Source organism: Cherax quadricarinatus, chromosome 7 (genome assembly GCF_038502225.1).
Source record: "Cherax quadricarinatus isolate ZL_2023a chromosome 7, ASM3850222v1, whole genome shotgun sequence".
Lineage (NCBI taxonomy): Eukaryota > Metazoa > Arthropoda > Malacostraca > Decapoda > Parastacidae > Cherax > Cherax quadricarinatus.
The window spans coordinates 85001-106782 of record NC_091298.1 but is presented as its reverse complement, the minus strand read 5'-3'; the positions used below and the strand labels follow the sequence as shown (position 1 = coordinate 106782).

The window sequence follows — 21782 nt, the reverse complement described above, 5'->3', positions numbered from 1 at the left end:
ACTAATAAGGTTTTTTTTTCCCATGATTTAAATCAAAGATTCTTTCAAGGGTTTGGGGCCGGGAGTGCCTTTTTCTAGTGTCCCTGTTGGATTTTCTTCCAAAAAAAAAGGGCCCGTTTCCACAAACACTTGTTCAGGTTTTAGTCCTTCCCGTCTTGTACTCCTTTAATTCCCGCACCCAAAAACTTTTTAGCCCCTTTTTGGGCCGAACGGGAGCCCCACCATGCCTTATCACCTGAATGCCATATGTTTTTCTCTCAAACCAACCTTTGCTGGCCTTTAAATTCCTCCCTACTGTTGCTGGCATTTTTTTAATTAAACCTCAATTCCTAGCCCTTTTTACTTTAGCTGAGAGATGCATCTCCGCCATCTGTTTTTCTTTTTTTCCCACCAATAAGAGTCTTCAACACTTCAGCTTTGACCAGTTTTAAAAAATAGTTTACCTTTGGAAAGTCCTTTATTGCCCCTTGCCACAATAGTAGGATGGTTGATTGGGGTTTTTATACAACCGACCAGCTCAGAGACACAACCCCACTTTCATCTTTTTCAATGATCTTTTTTATCTCCATATAATTCCACCCTTTTTGTGTAGGGTTTTGGGATAAAAGCTTTTGGGCCCATTGGGGCTTTTTTTGCAGGTGCAATCACTACAAAACTGTGATAATATGAAATGTTCCAGTTGTATGTTTGAAAACCCGGGGGCTTTGTAAACACTGGGACCAAGGGACAAGGGGCCCGGCCCAAAATGGGGGGCCCCTTTTGGGAAAGAATACCCCGGTTTTAAGGGTGCGAGGAAAAAATTTTTTGGGTTTAAAAAGTTTGTTTTTCAGATTTATTGTTTTGATGCCATCCCGGTTGGGGGCCATTACTAAATCAATTAATCCTTCCAGACACCCCAAAAAGAAAAAAAAAAAAAAAATTTTTACAAAATAAACCCTTTTCCCCCAGAAAAAAAATGATACATGCAAATTTTTTATTTTTTTTTGAAATTTTAGAAAATAAGAGGTACAAAAATACAGGAAAGGATCCCAAACCATTTTACCAGCATTACGGGTTTTAAATTCTTAAAATTAATAAAATGAAAATTTGATAAGAATTATTGTAAAAGATAACTATAAAGCACAAATAGTATTACAAAAAAGGTCATTGGTTTATATTTGCATTCATAGAATGGGGATTCTTTTGGTGTGTTTTAAAAATAACAAAAAGGGTTGGGTCCTAGGTTTAACATTTTGTGATATAATTGTGAGTAAAATTTAGGATATACAATTTATGGTTCAGTTATTCAGATTTATTTGGTTTTTGGGGGGTAAGGAGCTTTAGAAGAGACTTGAATTTATAAACAGGTAGTGTTTTTTTATATTTAAGGTAATGAGTTCCGTTTTTGGGCCCTTTTTATGTGCTTTAAAAAGTTTTTTTTAGGGGGAGTTTTGAAACAAGAACACAAAGAGTGATCTGTGCCTGTGTTAGGGTCATTTTTCTGTTGGGGTTTGGGAAAAGGAGTTTTTTTGGGAGGGGGGTTAATATCAGAGTTAAGTGTTCTATGTTGTAAAGGTGCAATAATAAGTAATGGATTTTTTGTATGGTGAGTAGGTTATGTTTTGAATTTTGGGTGGAGGTGCTGCCTGGTGAGAATTTGTTATCATTCTAACTGCACCCTTTTGTTGGGTAATTAGTGGTCTGAGAGGTTAATTGTTGTTGACCCCCATGCACAAATTCCCAGGTGAGATGGGGGAAAATTTAAGAGAGTGAAAAAGGCCGGGAGGGCTGACTGTGGGAGCATAGCCCCTTATCTTCGATAGTATCCCTTACAGTTTTGGGGAAATTTTTTTGGGAAATTTGTTGTATTTTAAAAGGAAATTTTGAGTCATTATCAAGGTGGTTTCCCTTTTTTTTCCCCTCTGTTAGCTTTGGGGATAGGTGATCCGCTTTTTTGCTATGTTAAGAGGCACATCTGTAGCTCTTTTAAACCAAATTTAAAGGGAAGTGGGTTTTTGTCAATGTTTAGTGTAAGTTTGTTAGTCCTCATCCAGGAGATATTTTTAAATTGGGCATTTACAGCACGCCAGTGATCCCGTGAGAGAAGACAAATGAATTTCATCTGCAAAAAGTGGGGTTTTATAATTAATACATTTGAATTTTTATGGGGGGAGAGAGAAGGGGGCCGGAACCCTGTGGGACACCAACTGAATTGGTTGTGCAAAGAACTTGTTTATGGCAACACATATTGGTTTTGTTGCAGGTATGACTTGAGGTAGTTTGGAGGGGGGCCCCTCTTATCCATAGGGGAAAATTTTTAGGAGCAAGTCAGGGCAACTGCATCAAAAGTTTACGTGTTTTAAATAAAATCCCATGGGTTTTTTTTTCTCTTTGCAGTGTACATATATGTTCTAAGTGTATAAAGCATCATTAGTATTTTTATTGGGCCTGAACCAAAATTTTAGAAGGGTTGAGTATTTTTTGGGAGATGGGGTTTGGGAGTAGATTGTTTATAAATTTAAATTTTTTCCCAAGTTTTTTGAGAGGGGGGAAATTTGATATTGGTTTATAGTTATTCAACTCTGTTTTGGCCCCTCCTTTTGGATGGGGTGACCTTTGTTTTTGGGAGAACTGTAGGGAAGGTGGGGGACCTGGATTTGTTAAAGAGTGTTGAAAGGGTTTGGGGTGATAGTACATGATTTGGGGACATTTTTTTTGTAAAATAAAGGTGGTAAGGAAAAATTTCCCCGGGGCCTTTTGTTTTTAGATTTTGGGATAAAAATGAGACCGAGGGGTTTTAGTGGGACCCAGAACGGGTTGGGGGTTAGCCCCAAAGGAGGTAGCCATTTGGGGGGGTATTTTGGTTTTGGGATTTTATTGGAAGGTTTGCCCTTTATAGTGGGGAAAAAATATTGAGTCTGTTCTTGTTTTTTTGGGGAGGGGGGTTCATCTGATTTTGCTAATTTTATTTTAAATTTGTGATTTTTCTTTTGTTCCCAAAATTTTTGAAAAAGGGTCTTCCAGGTTTTTTTTATATCCCCTTTTAATTTGGGAAATCTGTTTTCAAAACAATTTTTTTCCCTTTTTCCCCACGGTGGTTAGGGATTGATGAGTAAGTTTTGTTTGGTTCTGGTTAGACCCATTCTGTACTGTTTTTCTTTTCGGGTTTTGTATTTATGGATTTGAGAATGTTGGTGTTAGCCGGGGGACTGTTCAGTCTTTTAGCTGTAAATTGTTTAGTTTTTTTGGGGCTTTTTTGTTAAAAGGTATTGGGTTTTTTTAGAAAATTTTTAAAACTTTCATAAAATTTTCGGTTAGATTTCTAGCCAGTGTCCCAAGCCAATGTTTGTTACTCCCTGTTTTTGGTTTAAATTCTTGCCTCATTGTTAAAAAATAGCACCTGAATTATTTAACAAATGTAAAAATAATGAGCTAAGGTAGTTTTTTAAAGCTAAAATAAAGGAGACAATATAAAAGGGACTAAAATAATTTGTGGTGAACAAATAAAGTGATGATCAAATAATGGAGCTTGGGAATATGATAGTAGGTAGTACTTTAAAGGTAATTCTTTAAAGTTAGAATTATAATATAAAATTATAATATAAAAGGGACTAGTATAAGTTGTGGTGAACAATAAAGTGGTAATCAAATAAATGAGCTTTGGAATATAATGGCAAAATAGTGAACTTATTACACTTTAGCACAATAAATACTACATGAAGAATAAATGACACTTACCTTTATTGAAGAGTACTGATGAGTGATGAGACACTTTTTCTTAAACACTCTGGGATTTTCAGAGTGATACATAAGTAAAGGCTTCACTTTGCAATCCCCACTAGCATTACAACAAAACAAGAAAGTTAGCCTGTCCTTCATAGGCTTGTGTCCTGAGAGTGCCTTTTCCTCCTGAGTAATATAGGTCCTGTTTGGCATTTTCTTCCAGAACAGGCCTGTTTTGTCACAAATGAACACTTGTTGGGGGATGAATTTTTCAGCTTCACCATGCCTTATCACACTGTGTAAGTCACTATGATTCTTAAATCTCTCAAACAAACCTTTGTTGGCCTTAAATTCACTAATATGAGCACTAGTTCCAGGCATTTTTTCCTGTTCACCTGGGTGTTAGCCCTTTGGGGGTCGGCAGGTCCTCTCAGAGACTTGTTCTCAGGGTCGCCCAAATTTAAAAAAAAAAAAAAAAATTTATGAAAAGATAGTTTTTTTTCCTAAACATTATAGGCTAAACAAAAAAATTTTACCATCAATACTTACCAAGATATGGAGGCATGAAGTTGACACAAAATGCGCTTCATATGGTATCACCGACTGACGTCGCCCGGTATTGTTTTATTTAGTTTTTTATGTACTATTTTCTATTATTTTTTAATTTTTTTTTTCCAAGTAACTTTTATGGCCTGTAAGGTCAATATGAGCACTATTTTGTAAGTTATTTCTTTTTCTATACTACACAATAACTGCATGAACACTATTGTCACTGCTTTGTTTACAGAAAATATTTACACAAACGATATGAAATGTTGTTCATTACTATTTTTCTATACAGTGGAACCTCAAATATCGAACTTTCTTTGGTCCAGAAGGCTGTTCGAGTGCCTTTACCGAATGAATTTATTCCCATGAGGACTAATGTAAATCAGGTTAGTCCATTTCAGACCCTCAAAAATACACTTAAAAAAGCACTTACAAAAAAACACTTACATAATTGGTTGTGTTGGGAGCAGTTCAATTTTTGAGGTTCCACTGTATTTTATATACACACATACAGTCACAGGACATGTTTCCAGAAGTTCTGCAGCCTGTGGAAGTCTTTGAAACATGGTGTCATGCACAGTGGTGTTTTACACTCCTCACACATAAAACGAGTGTCTCTGCGTTGTTGTGGGCATTTTTTTGTATGTGCACAGACGTAACACCTCTTCTGAGCCTTTTCTTGAAAGCAGTAGCAGGCAGTTTTACCAGGAAGTGATCACTATGCTTCAGACAAGAAGGTAGTTGTTGATAATTTAGTGGGCGGTCTATTGCAGGTGTTGTTCCTTGGTACTTGAATACTATTTGTCTGATGACAGACAAACAGATTCTGCCATATGATGGTTTGTTTCTGGTCCTCATCTTATACATATTATAAGCAATGAGCATGGAAATGTCCAGAAGATGGAAAAAGAGTTTTATGTACCACTTATAACTCTTGCAAACACAATCAGCAAACCCAATCTGCATGTCACATTTGTCCACTGAGTGCATATTGAGGTTGTAATCAATCAGAGCTGTAGGTTTTAGAATGGGCTCACTGCTTTCTCTATGATGCCTGCCAGTGTCTGCCATTCCATTAGGGTGAACTGATGACAACAGTGTGACATCTCGTTTGTCATGCCACCGAAATGCCATGATGTCATTGGCAGCAAACGCCTGCACCTCACCTCTACGAGTGCCAGCGTCAAACCTGGGCATATGCTTACGATTTGCACACACTGTGCCACACACATCTGTCATGTTCACTCGCAAAAAATCACTGAGCGAGGGGCTTGTGTACCAGTTATCAGTATATAATATATGCCCCTTACCAAGGTATGGTTCTATCATTGTTCTAACCACATCACCAGAGATGCCCAATAACTTCCTGGTATTTTGCAATGCATAACTTCCAGTGTACACAATAATATCCAATACCAGACCACTGTAACAATCACAAAGCACAAACAACTTTATACCAAAGTGCTTCCTCTTGCTTGGTATGTACTGCTTGAAAGAGAGTCTTCCTTTGAACAGAATCAAAGACTCTTCAATTACAAGCTTTATGAAGGGATAAAAATACATACTGAATTTCTCTTTCAGATACACAAACACATTCCTAATCTTATATAACCTGTCATTTCTGTCAGGCCTGGCTTTGTCTGAGAAGTGAAGCATACGTAACAGTAACACAAATCGATTCACTCCCAGTATATCACTGAAACCTGGGGTTGCAATCAGGCGGTCTGTTGACCAGTATGAGTTCACTCTGTGCTGATACACATGTGGCATAAGCATTATTGTGGCAAAGAAAAGATACATCTCGGCCACAGCTGTCTCCTTCCACTGGTGTAGGCGTGATTTTGGTGAAAGTAATGTTTGCCATGGTGTACTCGTAGTATCTGTTGTTTTCCCTGACAATAATTTCCATCAGGGGTTCGTCAAAGAATAACTCAAAACATTCCAGTTCAGTGGCATTGTTCCCCAGTGCACAACATGGCCATATTCCACTTTGGCTTTCATCAAACTGATGGGGATTTGGAACAAAATTGACAGCTTCCTGCCAATCCCAGGTGCGGTCTGCTGGTGGGTACTGGACATTGACAGGTGGTTGTGGTTGTGGAGGTTGTGGTTGTGGAGGCTGGTGTGATGGGTGGGTGGGGGATGGTGGCCTCTGTTGTAGACCAGCTGAGGCAGCAGCGTGGGTGGCAGTGTGGGTGGCAGCATGGCCCACTGCTGGTGCCTCATGGCCGGCACCACCACTACCACCACCATGCACATTTTCCATCCCAATTGCAACACTATCATCGTCATTTTCACTGTCTGTTCCTGTTATAGAGCTATGGGATGTACTCCGAGATGCACTCCTTCCCCTTGGAATAGCATATGGCACACTACCAGAGCGCATATATCGTCGTATATACTGACACTTCACTGGAGAATATTCCACTTCACTATCACTACTGGAGCTGGTTTCAAGAGCTTGTAGTTCATATTCACTATCACTATCATCACCAATGCTCACGTCTGAGTCCGGGATTTGGGAAAATAGGAGTTTCCTCTTTGATTCTGGTACAACTGAACGTGAACAAGACGGCCCAGCAGCAGAGGTGGAAGGCAGAGGGTCGTCTGGGTTTTCCACACTATTACCAATATTATGGTCATTAGTTTCGGTCACAACCTCACCAAAACCTTGAAACTCATCTTCACTGGCACTTCCATCTGTATTAGAACTGTCACTAGGGAACAAAAGTGTCCCAATTTGCCGAAGAGTGAGGAGCTTCTTACCGTGAGGCATGGTGAACAAGGTCTACTAAAATGGCGTTCCCACAATGCACCACTGGGTCCCAGATTTTTTTCTACCGCGCACACCGACCACACACACCCATTCTCTCACACCTAGGCCTTTTCCCGCAAGATTTGAAGGCGCTAGAATTTGTGTACTAGTACGTCAAAAACACTGGCGCGTAAGTCGTACTAGTACGGCCGAAACCCCCAAAGGGTTAGTTGACTGGTGTGGGTCGCATCCTGGGGACAAGATTAAGGACCCTAATGGAAATAAGTTAGACAGTCCTCGATGATGCACTGACTTTCCTGGGTTATCCTAGGTGGTTAAACCTCTGGAGTTAATTGTTTCTCGGTAACTGTTTCTCGTTAAGCCACACCAACAACAGTCTCTCCACATCTTCGAGCAGTACAGCTGACGGTGGTACAGCAGCAGCTGACGGTGGTGCAGCAGCAGCAACAGCTAATGGTGGTGCAGCAGCAGCAACAGCTGACGGTGGTGCAGCAGCAGCTGACTGTGGTATAGCATTTCTCACCCTTTTTACCACAGGGTTGACACTAGAAGCTTTCTTTGGGCCCATGGTGGCTTATTTAGCAGTTACAAGCACTAAAAACAATGGAATAATACAAAATTTATCGAATGTATGCGTGCAACCGTCCACCCTGGCTTGTAAACAATGGCACACTGTAGATGAATGGTTCAGAGAACCGACTCAGCTGAGCTGAGGCACTCAGGACAGATGGAAGCATTCGGGACAAGTGTCTGTTAGCTGAGTTTTTCATCATTGGTTGGGACAAAATTTTTACGCAAAAACTCTTCGTTGGTCGATTTTATTGTTAGACGATGCCCTCGTTGGTTGAGGGTTCACTGTACCTTGTTTACTGAATTTAATCATTTCTAACAACTACCCTTAGATGTCATCATAAATGATAGACAAGTGATGAGAAGAAGTCATGTGTAAGGGGAGTGACTGGGTCAAACGCACAGTAATACACATTTTCTCTGATGTTGAGCTAGAGAAAACGTAATTCTTTCCCTCCGCCTGGCTACCATAGCTCATATTCATGTGAAATTTATATTACTGTGGGTGTATGTATCATATTCATATGCTATGTAATGTGTTTATATAATTTTGAAGAAAATATCATTGATGGATTGATGAAAATGTCTATAATAACCTAATATACAACATTTAGTGCACCTTGGAGTGATTAATGTTGTGTATTATCATTATCATTATTAATCCTTTCATTATCGGTCCCGTAATATTACAGCTTGCAAGCCAGTGTGGGTCCTGTACTATTACGCCAAAATTCTAGCAGCTTCCAATCTTGCAGGAGATATCTGGTAGGCCTACATATGAGAGAATGCGTCTGAGTGGTCAGAGTGTGCAGTATAAAAAAAATCCTGCAGCACACAGTGCATGAGGGAAAAAAAACCTGCAACCATGTTTTTGGTTTAAAACAGTGACTTTGCAGTGTATTTTCACGTGGTATTTATGGTTGTATTCTCGTTTTCTTGGTCTCATTTGATAGAATGAAAGATATATTACAGAAATAGAGATGATTTCTGAAAAGTACCTTGAAATTGAGCTCAAATTAGTGGAAATGTTCTATTTTTGCCGATGTTCAAGAGTAAACAAATCACTTCACGCATTCAGTACACGTCAAGTGGTGAGTCTAATATGCTTTCACAAATGTGCTGATATTATTTATACCATTTTCACAATAATATAGTAGTCTGCATAACAGTAAATCTATTTTTTGTGTGAATAAAAATTCAAAATGGAAAGCAAGCATAAGAGGGGCCTGGAGACGTGACTAATGAACAGAGAAAATGTTATTTTAGTGCTAGGAATGCTTGCATTATTAATTCTGGACCCTATTTTGAAATTGGCCTTCCTTGAACTTCGTATGAAAGTGGCCAAGTTACCAATTTCTGATCACTTTATTGGGTAGTGGAAATAGATAAATGGGCGGTTTCTTGTACTAAATCGATAGAACAGAAGGAGTTCTAGCAAAATAGTGAAGAGTTTGATTGACGAAACAATGGAATTGGCCAAAAGTCGGGCAAAACCACCGATGCGTAAATATCGCCGAGACTGCCAACTTTGCGAGAGTATAATTCTATAAGTTTTCCATCAAATTTCGTACTTTTATTTCATTACTATCAGGAAAAGATTCTCTAGCATTTCATAAGAAAAAGTAATTTTTTTTTTTTAAATTCTTCAACACTGAGAGAAAGGTTGTGAGCAGCTGTCTCGACAGTGAAAGGGTTAATATGGCATCTTCAAGACACTCTTAGTGATTTTAATGAGTACCTGTACACCATCACAGTGTGTAAGTGCATTTATGTACAGATACACATAAATATACAGTAGGACCCGCTTCATGGCGCTTCGCTTTATGGTATTTCTTTAATATGGACATTTCAAATTAGGACCAAAACTCCTTATACGGCTCCCCTCACCTGACTCGTTAATACAGTCTCCGCACGCCACTCGGTTTGTTTACATTCTCTGTGAGCTCCGCATCTCTCGAATGGAAATAAGTCACTCTGTCTGACTCTTTTAGTTTATCATATGTTCTCTACACATATGCTGCTAAGTATGATAATCTATGTAATTGTGTTTGTACATACATAAGTAACTTACTTATTTATGTCTGGAAACTTTCCAAAATTTCAAGTGCTTTAAAGTTATTTTATATATACTCCAATAACTATACTTCTGTGTTCCTGTATGTAAATAAACTTATACACTGAGCTGGCATGCAAGTACACATTCAAATCACCAAGAGTGTCTTATTAGTCTTGAAGACTCTGTATTAATAATAATAATACACAATAATAATCCCTGAGGCACATTAAATGTCGTATTTTGTATTAATAGTATAGTCATTTTCATTGATCCATCTATGATATTTTTCAAAATTACACAATAAACACGCTACGTAACATATAAACATAGGCTTGCCAGAGTGTCGGAAAGGATAACATTTTTTCTTGTTCAGCACCAAAGAAAATGTGTACACAATAGTATTACTGGGGGTAACTATAGAAAATTATTCCTTTCATAAGCCTTCACACAGAGCATCATTCCGTCTAAAAATGGTGTTATGTGAGAATGGGAGTGTTGCTCTTTATTTATTCTACTGTACCAATGTGGAGACAACTTGTACATAATGTAAGGTGTTTGTATTATGGTATAAGCTTCACAAACATGGAAATGAATGTGTATTAACCCTTTCAGGGTCTGCAGGCCCTCTCAGAGACTTGTTCTCAGGGTCCCCCCAATTTCAAAAAAAAAAAAAAAAAAAAAAAAAAAATTCTTATGAAAAGATAGAGAATCTTTTCCTGATCATAATGACACCAAAAGTATGAAATTTGATGGAAAACTTATGGAATTATGCTCTCGCGAAGTTAGTCTCGACGATGTTTACGCAATTCCAGTGTACTAGTCGACAAAAATCATTACTATCTCGCTAGAACTCCATTTTTTCTATCGAATGAGTACAAGAAACCACACATTTACCGATTTCAACTATCAAATACAGTGGTCAGAATTTAACAATTTTGCCAATTTCACACAAATTTTAAAAGATGCCAATTTCCAAATAGGGTCCAGAATAAGCAAGAAAGACATTCCTGGCACTAAAATAACATTTCCTCTGTTCATTAGTCACGTCCCCAGGTCCCTCTTACATTTCTTTTGCTTTCCACTTTGAATTTTTATTCTCACAAAAAATAGATTTACTGTTATGCAGACTACTGCATTAGTGTAGAAATGGTATAAATAATATCAGTGCACTTGCAAAAGATTATTAGACTCACCAGTTGATGTGTATTGCACGCACAGCATGATATGTTTACTTTTGAACTTCGGCAAAAATCGAAGATTTCTGCTACTTTGAACTCAATTTCAAGGTACTTTTCATTGTAAAACCCATCAAAATCGTCTCAATTTCTGTAATATGTCTTCCATTCTATAAAATGAGACCAGGAAAACTAGAATACCATCATAAATACCATACGAAAATACACCGTAAAGTCGCTGTTTTAAACCAAAAGCACTGTCAAAGTTTTTTTTCTCATTACGCACTGTGTGCTGCAGGATTTTTTTATACTGCGCACACTGACCACATAAACCCATTCTTTCATATGTAGGCCTACCAGCTTTCTCTCACTAGATTTGAGGGCACTAGAATTTATGCATACTAGTACGTCAAAAACCCTGGGGCGTAAGCCGTACTAGTACGGCCGAAACCCTGAAAGGGTTAAAAACACTTGAAATTTTGGAAAGTTTCCAGACATAATGGAGATGTAGAGCTCACAGAGAATGAAAACAAACTGGATGGCATATGGTGACTGTATTAGCAAGTCAGGTGGGGGAGGGGAAGAACCATATAATGAGTTTTGGTCATAATCTGAAATGTCCGCATCAGCAAAACACCATAAAGCGAAGCACCGTTAAGCAGGGCCCTACTGTACAGTGATTTTACAAAACATGTTTTAATTTTCAAACACTTTAACCCATAAATGGTCCAAACGTATATTTACGTTTTCTACCGTAGTGCCCCAACTTTTTTGAGAAAAAAAAAAAAATTTTTTTTTAATAGGAAAAAAAGAGCATATGGTACCCAGGCATCCCCAATTATTTTAATATGGCACACAGTAAGTGCGAGCACCCATTCTCTCATGTCTAGGCGACTCAGGCTTATCATGGCAATGTTAAATATATGACAAATAAAACGTATATATACATTTGGGGCACTAGCGATAAAAACGTATACATATATACGTTTGGACCGTTTACGGGTTAATGACTATGTGAACCTCAGAAACATGCAACTCCAAATTATTCTGTAATCTTTATCACTGAAACACAAAGGATTTTGCCTCCTACCTTCGATATGCAGTGGACCTTAAAACTGTTGATAAAAGCCCCTTGGATATAGCATTCAGTTGTTGCAGCATATTTCCTGGTTAAACTGAAAATAGAAATCTTTTGTTGAAAGGATATTTTTTGAAAAATCATAAAAAGTAATGCTGGGATATTGATTTAGTTACATTTTATCACATTATTTTTATTGCACTGAACCAGTTACAGTATTTATTTTGCTATTTTTCTCTAAGATATTCCTCTGCTTTATTCTAAGATTAATGTGATGTGGGATAATAAAAATATATCATGTATAATAACTCCAATCAATAAAAGATAAAAAAAAAAGACACCTACAACAAACACTGTACAATTAATGCAGAAAATCAGAAATGTAGGCAACATAATTATTAGAATATCAAGAACTTAATTTTAATTTTGAATATGGGAAATGTTAGTCATTTTGTAAATCATCTCACCTAACCCAATCTGATTTAATCAAACTTGGCCTAGCCAAACCAATCCTTACACAAAAGAAATTATATGTTTTTAGTTGTGTGGCCATCTTTATGCCAATTATTTATTTAACATAAGAACATAAGAACGAAGGAACACTGCAGAAGGCCTACTGGCCCATGCGAGGCAGGTCTAAGTCTCCTACCGGCTTAAGCCAATGCACCCAACCTAGTCAGGTCAGGTCACATTGACTTAAGGGAGGAACACGGCAACCGACCTGGTAGCACAAGCTATCAGGTCCAACTCACACCCACCCACATCCACTCATGTATTTATCCAACCTATTTTTAAAGCTACACAACGTTCTGGCCTCTATAACTGTACTTGGGAGTTTGTTCCACTCATCCACAACTCTATTACCAAACCAGTACTTTCCTATATCCTTCCTGAATCTGAATTTTTCCAACATAAAACCATTGCTGCGAGTCCTGTCTAGGCTAGATATTTTCAGCACACTATTTACATCCCCTTTATTTATTCCTGTCTTCCATTTATACACCTCAATCATATCCCCCCTAATTCTACGTCTTTCTAGAGAGTGCAGATTCAGGGCCCTTAGTCTATCCTCATAGGGAAGGTTTCTGATACATGGGATCAACTTTGTCATCCTCCTTTGTACATTTTCCAGAGCATTTATATCCATTCTGTAATACGGTGACCAAACCTGTGCAGCATAATCTAAATGAGGCCTAACCAAGGATGTATAGAGTTGAAGAACAACCTGAGGACTCCTATTATTTATGCTTCTTGATATGAAGCCAAGGATTCCATTAGCTTTATTGCAAACACTTATGCACTGTTGTCTTGGCTTCAGATTACTGCTAACCAGAACTCCTAAATCTTTTTCGCAATCCGTAATATTAAGATCTACATTATTTAGTTTATATGTGGCATGGTTATTGTCCTGTCCAACATTTAGAACTTTGCATTTGTCTATATTAAACTGCATCTGCCACTTCTCCGACCACTGCATCAGTCTATTCAAATCTTCCTGGAGTGCTCTAATGTCCTCGTCAGAATGAATTCGACAGCCTATTTTGGTGCCATCGGCAAACTTGCTGATGTCGCTCTTTATGCCCTCATCTATGTCGTTCATGTAGATTGTGAACAGCAGGGGGCCCAACACTGACCCCTGTGGAACACCGCTCGTGACGCTTCCCCACTCTGATTTCTCCCCATTTATGCAAACTCTCTGCTGCCTATTTGTCAACCATGCCTCTATCCAGGAAAAAATTTCTCCTCCTATTCCATGTGCCTTAATTTTCTTCAATAGTCTCTGATGTGGGACCCTGTCAAAAGCCTTACTGAAGTCCATATACACAATATCATATTCATTCCCATGATCTACCTCCTCAAATACCTTAGTGAAAAAAGTTAATAAATTCGTAAGGCAGGAACGCCCCTTTGTAAAACCATGCTGAGATTCGTTGATTAATTTATGCTTTTCAAGGTGGCTACGAACTGCCTCGGCAATTATTGATTCCATAAATTTTCCCACTATGGAGGTTAGGCTTATTGGTCTATAGTTCGAAGCTAAGGACCTGTCACCTGCTTTGAAAATAGGTATCACATTTGCCATTTTCCACTTATCTGGCACCATGCCAGTTTGTAGTGATATGTTGAAAAGATTAGCCAAAGGTTTGCTAAGCTCCTCTTTACATTCCTTTAGAACCCTTGCATACAGTTCATCAGGGCCTGGGGATTTGTTAGGTTTTAATTTATCTATTTGCCTAAGGACCATGTCACTTGTGACCCTAATCGTGCAGTTTATTATCGTCCTGTTCTACATAATTTATCATTTCTGGAATATCGCTGGTATCCTCCTGTGTAAAAACTGAGAGGAAGTGTGTTAAAAATTCTACACATTTCCTCATCACTGTCAGTGAGCTGACCCGAGGAACTTTTGAGTGGGCCTATCTTGTCCCTGATCTTACTTCTGTATACCTGAAAGAATCCTTTTGGGTTAGTCTTCGATTCTCTTGCAACTTTAACCTCATAATCTCTTTTTGCTTTTCTAATTCCCTTTTTTATTTCTCTCTTTAACTGAATATATTGATTTCTTAATTGCCCCTCTCCTCTTTTGATTTGCCTATATATGCCTCTCTTTTGACCAATCAGATATTTTAATCTATTTTTCATCCATTTAGGATCATTTTTGTTTGATCTGATTTCCCTATTTGGAACATAATTTGACTGAGCAGCTAGAACTATGCCCTGGAAAGCGTCATATTGGCAACCATCACCACCTACCTGACTCTTAGTCAGGTCATTCCAGTTCAGCCCACCTAAGTAATTTTTCAGTCCTATGAAATCAGCCAAGCTAAAGTCAGGGACAGAGGCTTGATTACCATTATTAGGGGAATTCCATGATATATTAAAACTGAATGATTTGTGATCACTTTCCCCAAGCTCATCATTAACCTCAAGATCATTAATTAGTGTTTCCCTACTGGCAAGAACCAAGTCAAGGAGGTTATTTCCCCTAGTTGGCTCTGTCACAAACTGTTTTAAAAAACAATCCTGGATCGTATCAAGAAAGTTACCTGACTCTAAATTTCCTGTCAAATTGCTCCAGTCAATCTGTCTATAGTTGAAATCTCCCATTAGCACAACATTTTCATATGTAGATGCCTTACGAATTTCGTCCCAAAGAAGTTTACTGCACTCCCTATCAAGATTTGGGGCCCTGTAAATCACACCCAAAATTAGTTTTTCTCGGCCTTCGAGAAGCTGTAACCAAACAGATTCAGTGGCTGACGCTTCTAATTTTATATCTTGTCTAACACAACAATTTAAATTGTCTCTGACATACATCGCTACTCCACCACCCTTCCTGTTGACCCTGTCAGTGTGGAATAATTTATAGCCTTGTATGTGACATTCAGAGGGCATCTCTCTATCTTTCAGATTGAGCCAGGTCTCTGTTATAGCAATAATATCTATGTTTCCTGCACTTGCAATTAATCTTAGCTCATCTATCTTATTTCTTACACTCCTGCTATTAGTATAGTAAACCTTAAGGGAGCTAGTCCCTTGCTGCCCTCTGCTGTCCCCCTTTGTTTGCTGACCTGATCTATTGTCTTTATTTATAACTTCATGCTGAATGCCTTTTATACATTTACTGTTTCCAACCCTACAGGCAGCACACTCCACCAATATTCAAAACACTTAACCTACTCACCATACAAAACATCCATACTTATTACTGCACCTATTACATACATAGAACACTTAACTCTGATATTAACCCTCCCCTCAAACATCTGCTTGCCAACCTCAACAAAACTCATGACCATCTTACGTGTCCATCTTACGCTATGCAAAAACTCAATGCACATTAAAAGGCCCTAAAATCTGGAACTCATTACCTGTAAATATAAAAGAAACACTACCTGCTTATAAATTCAAGTCTCTTCTCAAAGATCACTTACTCACCCAAAACCAAATAAATACTGAATAACTGAACCTTATAAATTGTATATCCTAAATGTTTCTCACAATTATATCACATAAATGTTAAACCTAAGACCCAATCTAACTTTGTTATTTTTTAAATACACTACCTAACAGAATACTCCATTCTACTGAATGTACAGCAATGCATGTAACCATATGACCTGTCTTTGTAATACTCATTTGTGCTTTATTATCTGTTTACAATAATGTTTTATCACTGATTACATCTTTGCTTAGTTAATCTTAAGTTAATTTTAAGCCTGCCCGTAATGCTATGCATATAAGTGGCTTTGGCATGCTACTCTTACCTGTATTTTTTTGTACCTCTGTATGTATGCTACAAATTATAAAATAAAAAAAAAAATAAAACCTGCTTGTTTCCCACATACACCCGTACCTCTATCTTCTATCAGTTTAAAATCATAGGCATTTCACCAATGGCCTTCTCAATTTGCACAATGTAATATTTAAAATGCAACATAACAGCTGTGAAAATACAGGATGAGTATCTCTTCCAAAATCCCAAATTCTTCAAAATCCAAAACTTTTTTCGAGTGCTGGTATGATGTCACAAACTGAAAATTCCAGTCAGCTCTAGGGAGATTTCCAGGCACTGCACAGGTCTCTTCATACCCAAACAGTTGCAACACATGATTTCACATACCCTGGGTGGGGTTCTAATACTCTATTGATGAAATGGAGCACTGTAGTAGGCCTGCTGGCATGTCCTACTAAAATCCAACCATTCTCACTCACCTAAAGTTAACCAATGTTTTTGACTTTAATGATCAAATGTATGTGTGTGTGTGTGTGTGTGTACTCACCTATTTGTACTCACCTATTTGTGGTTGCAGGGGCTGAGTCTTAGCTCATGGCCCCGCCTCTTCACCGGTTGCTACTGGGCCCTCTCTCTCCCCGCTCCATGAGCTTTATCAAACCTCGTCTTAAAACTGTGTATGGTTCCTGCCTCCACTACGTCATTTTCTAGGCTATTCCACTGCCTGACAACTCTATGACTGAAGAAATACTTCGTAATATCTCTCTGACTCATTTGTGTCTTCAACTTCCAATTGTGGCCTCTTGTTTCTGTGTCCCCTCCCTGGAACATCCTGTCTTTGTCCACCTTGTCTATTCCACGCAGAATTTTATATGTCGTTATCATGTCTCCCCTGACCCTCCTGTCCTCCAGTGTCGTCAGGCCGATTTCCCTTAATCTTTCTTCATAGGACATTCCCCTAAGCTCTGGAACTAACATTGTCGCAAACCTTTGTACTTTCTCTAGTTTCTTGACGTGCTTTATCAAGTGCGGGTTCCAAACAGGTGCTGCATACTCCAGTATGGGCCTGACATACACGGTGTACATTGTCTTGAACGATTCCTTACTAAGGTATCGGAATGCTGTTCTCAGGTTTGCCAGGCGCCCATATGCTGCAGCAGCAGCAGCAGCAGTGTGTGTGTGTGTGTGTGTGTGTACTCACCTATTTGTACTCACCTATTTGTGGTTGCAGGGGTCGAGTCACAGCTCCTGGCCCCGCCTCTTCGCTGATTGCTACTAGGTCCTCTCTCTCCCTGCCCCATGAGCTCTATCATACCTCGCCTTAAAACTATGTATGGTTCCTGCCTCCACCACATCACTTTCTAGGCTATTCCATGGCCTGACTACTCTATGACTGAAGAAATACTTCCTAACATCCCTTTGATTCATCTGAGTCTTCAACTTCCAATTGTGACCTCTTGTGTCTGTGTCCCATCTCTGGAACATCCCGTCTTTGTCCACCTCGTCTATTCCGCGCAGTATTTTATATGTCGTTATCATGTCTCCCCTGACCCTCCTGGCCTCCAGTGTCGTCAGGCCGATTTCCCTCAACCTTTCTTCATAGGACAATCCCCGTAGCTCTGGGACTAGTCTTGTTGCAAACCTTTGCACTTTCTCTAATTTCTTGACGTGCTTGACTAGGTGTGGATTCCAAACTGGTGCTGCATACTCCAGTATGGGCCTGACGTAGATGGTGTACAGAGTCTTAAACGAATCCTTACTGAGGTATCGGAACGCTATCCGTAGGTTTGCCAGGCGCCCGTATGCTGCAGCAGTTATCTGATTGATGTGCACCTCAGGAGATATGCTCGGTGTTATACTCACCCCCAGATCTTTTTCCTTTAGTGAGGTTTGCAGTCTTTGGCCATCTAAACTATATTGTGTCTGCGGTCTTCTTTGCCCTTCCCCAATCTTCATGACTTTGCATTTGGCAGGGTTAAATTCAAGGAGCCAGTTGCTGGACCAGGCTTGTAGCCTGTCCAGATCTCTTTGTAGTCCTGCCTGATCCTCGTCCGATTCGATTCTTCTCATTAACTTCACATCGTCTGCAAACAAGGACACTTCTGAGTCTATCCCTTCCGTTATGTCGTTCACGTATACCAAGAACAGCACAGGTCCTAGGACTGACCCCTGTGGAACCCCGCTTGTCACAGGCGCCCACTCTGACACCTCGTCGCGTACCATGACTCGTTGTTTCCTCCCTGTCAGATATTCTCTGATCCATTGCAGTGCCTTTCCTGTTATGTGTGCCTGGTCCTCTAGCTTTTGCAGTAACCTCTTGTGAGGAACTGTGTCGAAAGCCTTCTTGCAGTCCAAAAATACGCAGTCGATCCACCCCTCTCTCTCTTGTCTTACTTCTGTCACCTTGTCATAAAACTCTAGTAGGTTTGTGACACAGGATTTTCCTTCCCTGAAACCGTGCTGGTTGTCAATTATACACTTGTTTCTTTCCAGGTGCCCCACCACTCTCCTCCTGATGATCTTCTCCATGACCTTGCATACTATACACGTTAGAGATACAGGTCTGTAGTTTAGTGCCTCATGTCTGTCTCCCTTTTTAAAAATTGGGACTACATTTGCCATTTTCCATACCTCAGGGAGTTGCCCAGTTTCAAATGATGTGTTGAAGATCTTTGTTAATGGCTCACACAATATCTCTGGTCCCTCTTTAAGGACCCATGGAGAGATGTTGTCTGGTCCCACCGCCTTTGAGGTGTCAAGTTCGCATAGCAACTTCTTCACCTCCTCCTTGGTTATATGTACCTCATCCAGCACTTGCTGGTGTGCCCCCCTGTTCTGATTTCTTGGAGTCCTACTGGTTTCCACTGTAAATACCTCTTTAAATCTTGTGTTGAGCTCCTGACATACCTCTCGGTCGTTTCTTGTGAATTCCCCATCACCCTTCCTCAGTCTGATTACCTGGTCCTTGACTGTTGTTTTCCTCCTGATGTGGCTGTACAACAGCTTCAGGTCAGTCTTTACTTTTGATGCTATGTCATTTTCATATTGTCTCTGAGCCTCCCTTCTTATCTGTGCATATTCGTTTCTGGCTCTTCGGCTGATTTCTTTATTTTCCTGAGTTCTCTGTCTTCTGTACCTTTTCCATTCTCTAGTACACCTAGTTTTTGCCTCCCTACACCTTTGGGTGAACCAAGGACTCGTTCTGTTCTTCCCATTATTTCTGTTTCCCTTGGGAACAAACCTCTCCTCTGCCTCCTTGCATTTTGTTGCTACATAGTCCATCATTTCTTGTACTGGTTTTCCTGTCAGTTCCCTCTCCCACTGAATGTCTTGAAGGAAGTTCCTCATGCCTGAGTAGTTCCCCCTTTTGTAGTTTGGTTTTTCCCAGCCTATTCCTGCTACTCTCTCCACTTGGAGCTCAACTATGTAGTCGAAGCACAGAACCACATGATCACTAGCTCCCAGGGGCCTTTCATACATGATACCCTCGATGTCCGAACTACTCATGGTGAATACAAGGTCCAACCTTGCTGGTTCATCCTCTCCTCTCTCTCTGGTAGTGTCTCTAACATGTTGATGCATGAGGTTCTCCAGTACCACATCCATCATCTTGGCTCTCCATGTTTCGGGACCCCCATGGGGCTCCAGGTTTTCCCAGTCAATCTCCTTGTGATTGAAATCACCCATAACTAGTAACTTTGCTCCCCCCATGTGTGCTCTCCTGGCCACCTCGGCTAGTGTGTTGATCAATGCTCTGTTGCTCTCATCGTATTCTTCTCTTGGCCTCCTGCAGTTCTGTGGTGGGTTGTACATTACTGCAATTATCACCTTATGTCCCTCAGACTGGATTGTTCCTACTAAGTAGTCCCTTTCGCCCATGCCATCCATTCCTTCCATTTTCTCAAAACCCCACTGGTTTTTAATGAGCAGTGCAACTCCTCCTCCCCCTCTCCTCCCTCTGTCTTTCCTGAAGATTTGATATCCGGATGGAAAGATTGAATCTGTTATTATTCTGGTGAGTTTTGTTTCTGTGAGTGCTATTATGTCTGGGGATGTCTCTTTGATTCTTTCGTGCCACTCCTCATACTTGTTTGTTATTCCATCTGCATTTGTATACCACACCTTCAACTTCTTTTCTAAGACTGTGGTCTGGGAAGTATATTGGGGTTGGGGAAGTGTGAGACCTGGTAAGGAACTATGGTGTGTGTGTGTGTGTGTGTGTGTGTGTGTGTGTGTGTGTGTGTGTGTGTGTGTGTGTGTGTGTGTGTGTGTGTGTGTGTGTGTGTTTTTGTGTGGGTGTACTCACCTACTCACCTAGTTGTACTCACCTAGTTGAGGTTGCAGGTGTCGAGTCCTAGCTCCTGGCCCCGCCTCTTCACTGATCGCTACTAGGTCACTCCCCCTGAGCCGTGAGCTTTATCATACCTCTGCTTAAAGCTATGTATGGATCCTGCCTCCACTACATCGCTTCCCAAACTATTCCACTTACTGACTACTCTGTGGCTGAAGAAATACTTCCTAACATCCCTGTGATTCATCTGTGTCTTCAGCTTCCAACTGTGTCCCCTTGTTACTGTGTCCAATCTCTGGAACATCCTGTCTTTGTCCACCTTATCAATTCCTCTCAGTATTTTGTATGTCGTTATCATGTCCCCCCTATCTCTCCTGTCCTCCAGTGTCGTCAGGTTGATTTCCCTTAACCTCTCCTCGTAGGACATACCTCTTAGCTCTGGGACTAGTCTTGTTGCAAACCTTTGCACTTTCTCTAGTTTCTTCACGTGCTTGGCTAGGTGTGGGTTCCAAACTGGTGCCGCATACTCCAATATGGGCCTAACATACACGGTGTACAGGGTCCTGAATGATTCCTTATTAAGATGTCGGAATGCTGTTCTGAGGTTTGCTGTGTGTGTGTGTGTGTGTGTGTGTGTGTGTGTGTACTCACCTAGTTGTACTCACCTAGTTGAGGTTGCGGGGGTCGAGTCCGAGCTCCTGGCCCCGCCTCTTCACTGATCGCTACTAGGTCACTCTCCGTGAGCCGTGAGCTTTATCATACCTCTGCTTAAAGCTATGTATGGATCCTGCCTCCACTACATCGCTTCCCAAACTATTCCACTTACTGACTACTCTGTGGCTGAAGAAATACTTCCTAACATCCCTGTGATTCATCTGTGTTTTCAGCTTCCAACTGTGTCCCCTTGTTACTGTGTCCAATCTCTGGAACATCCTGTCTTTGTCCACCTTGTCAATTCCTCTCAGTATTTTGTATGTCGTTATCATGTCCCCCCTATCTCTCCTGTCCTCCAGTGTCGTCAGGTTGATTTCCCTTAACCTCTCCTCGTAGGACATACCTCTTAGCTCTGGGACTAGTCTTGTTGCAAACCTTTGCACTTTAGTTTCTTCACGTGCTTGGCTAGGTGTGGGTTCCAAACTGGTGCCGCATACTCCAATATGGGCCTAACATACACGGTGTACAGGGTCCTGAATGATTCCTTATTAAGATGTCGGAATGCTGTTCTGAGGTTTACTAGGCGCCCATATGCTGCAGCAGTTATTTGGTTGATGTGCGCTTCAGGAGGTAGGTAGGTAGGTAGGTAGGTAGGTAGGTAGGTAGGTAGGTAGGTAGGTAGGTAGGTAGGTGT

At 40.2% G+C, this 21782-nt stretch overlaps 1 protein-coding gene across 1 annotated transcript in view; it reads right to left on the bottom strand.

The window, feature by feature from the left end:
• LOC128686836 (pseudouridine-5'-phosphate glycosidase) overlaps positions 1 to 21782 on the bottom strand; it is a 138643-nt gene that overhangs the window by 109794 nt on the left and 7067 nt on the right. Inside the window, exon 2 of the mRNA XM_070082709.1 lies at positions 11919 to 12003. Within this exon, the coding sequence (XP_069938810.1) occupies positions 11919 to 11989 (71 nt within the window). The 5' untranslated portion in view covers positions 11990 to 12003. The remainder of the gene's footprint in view (positions 1 to 11918; positions 12004 to 21782) is intronic.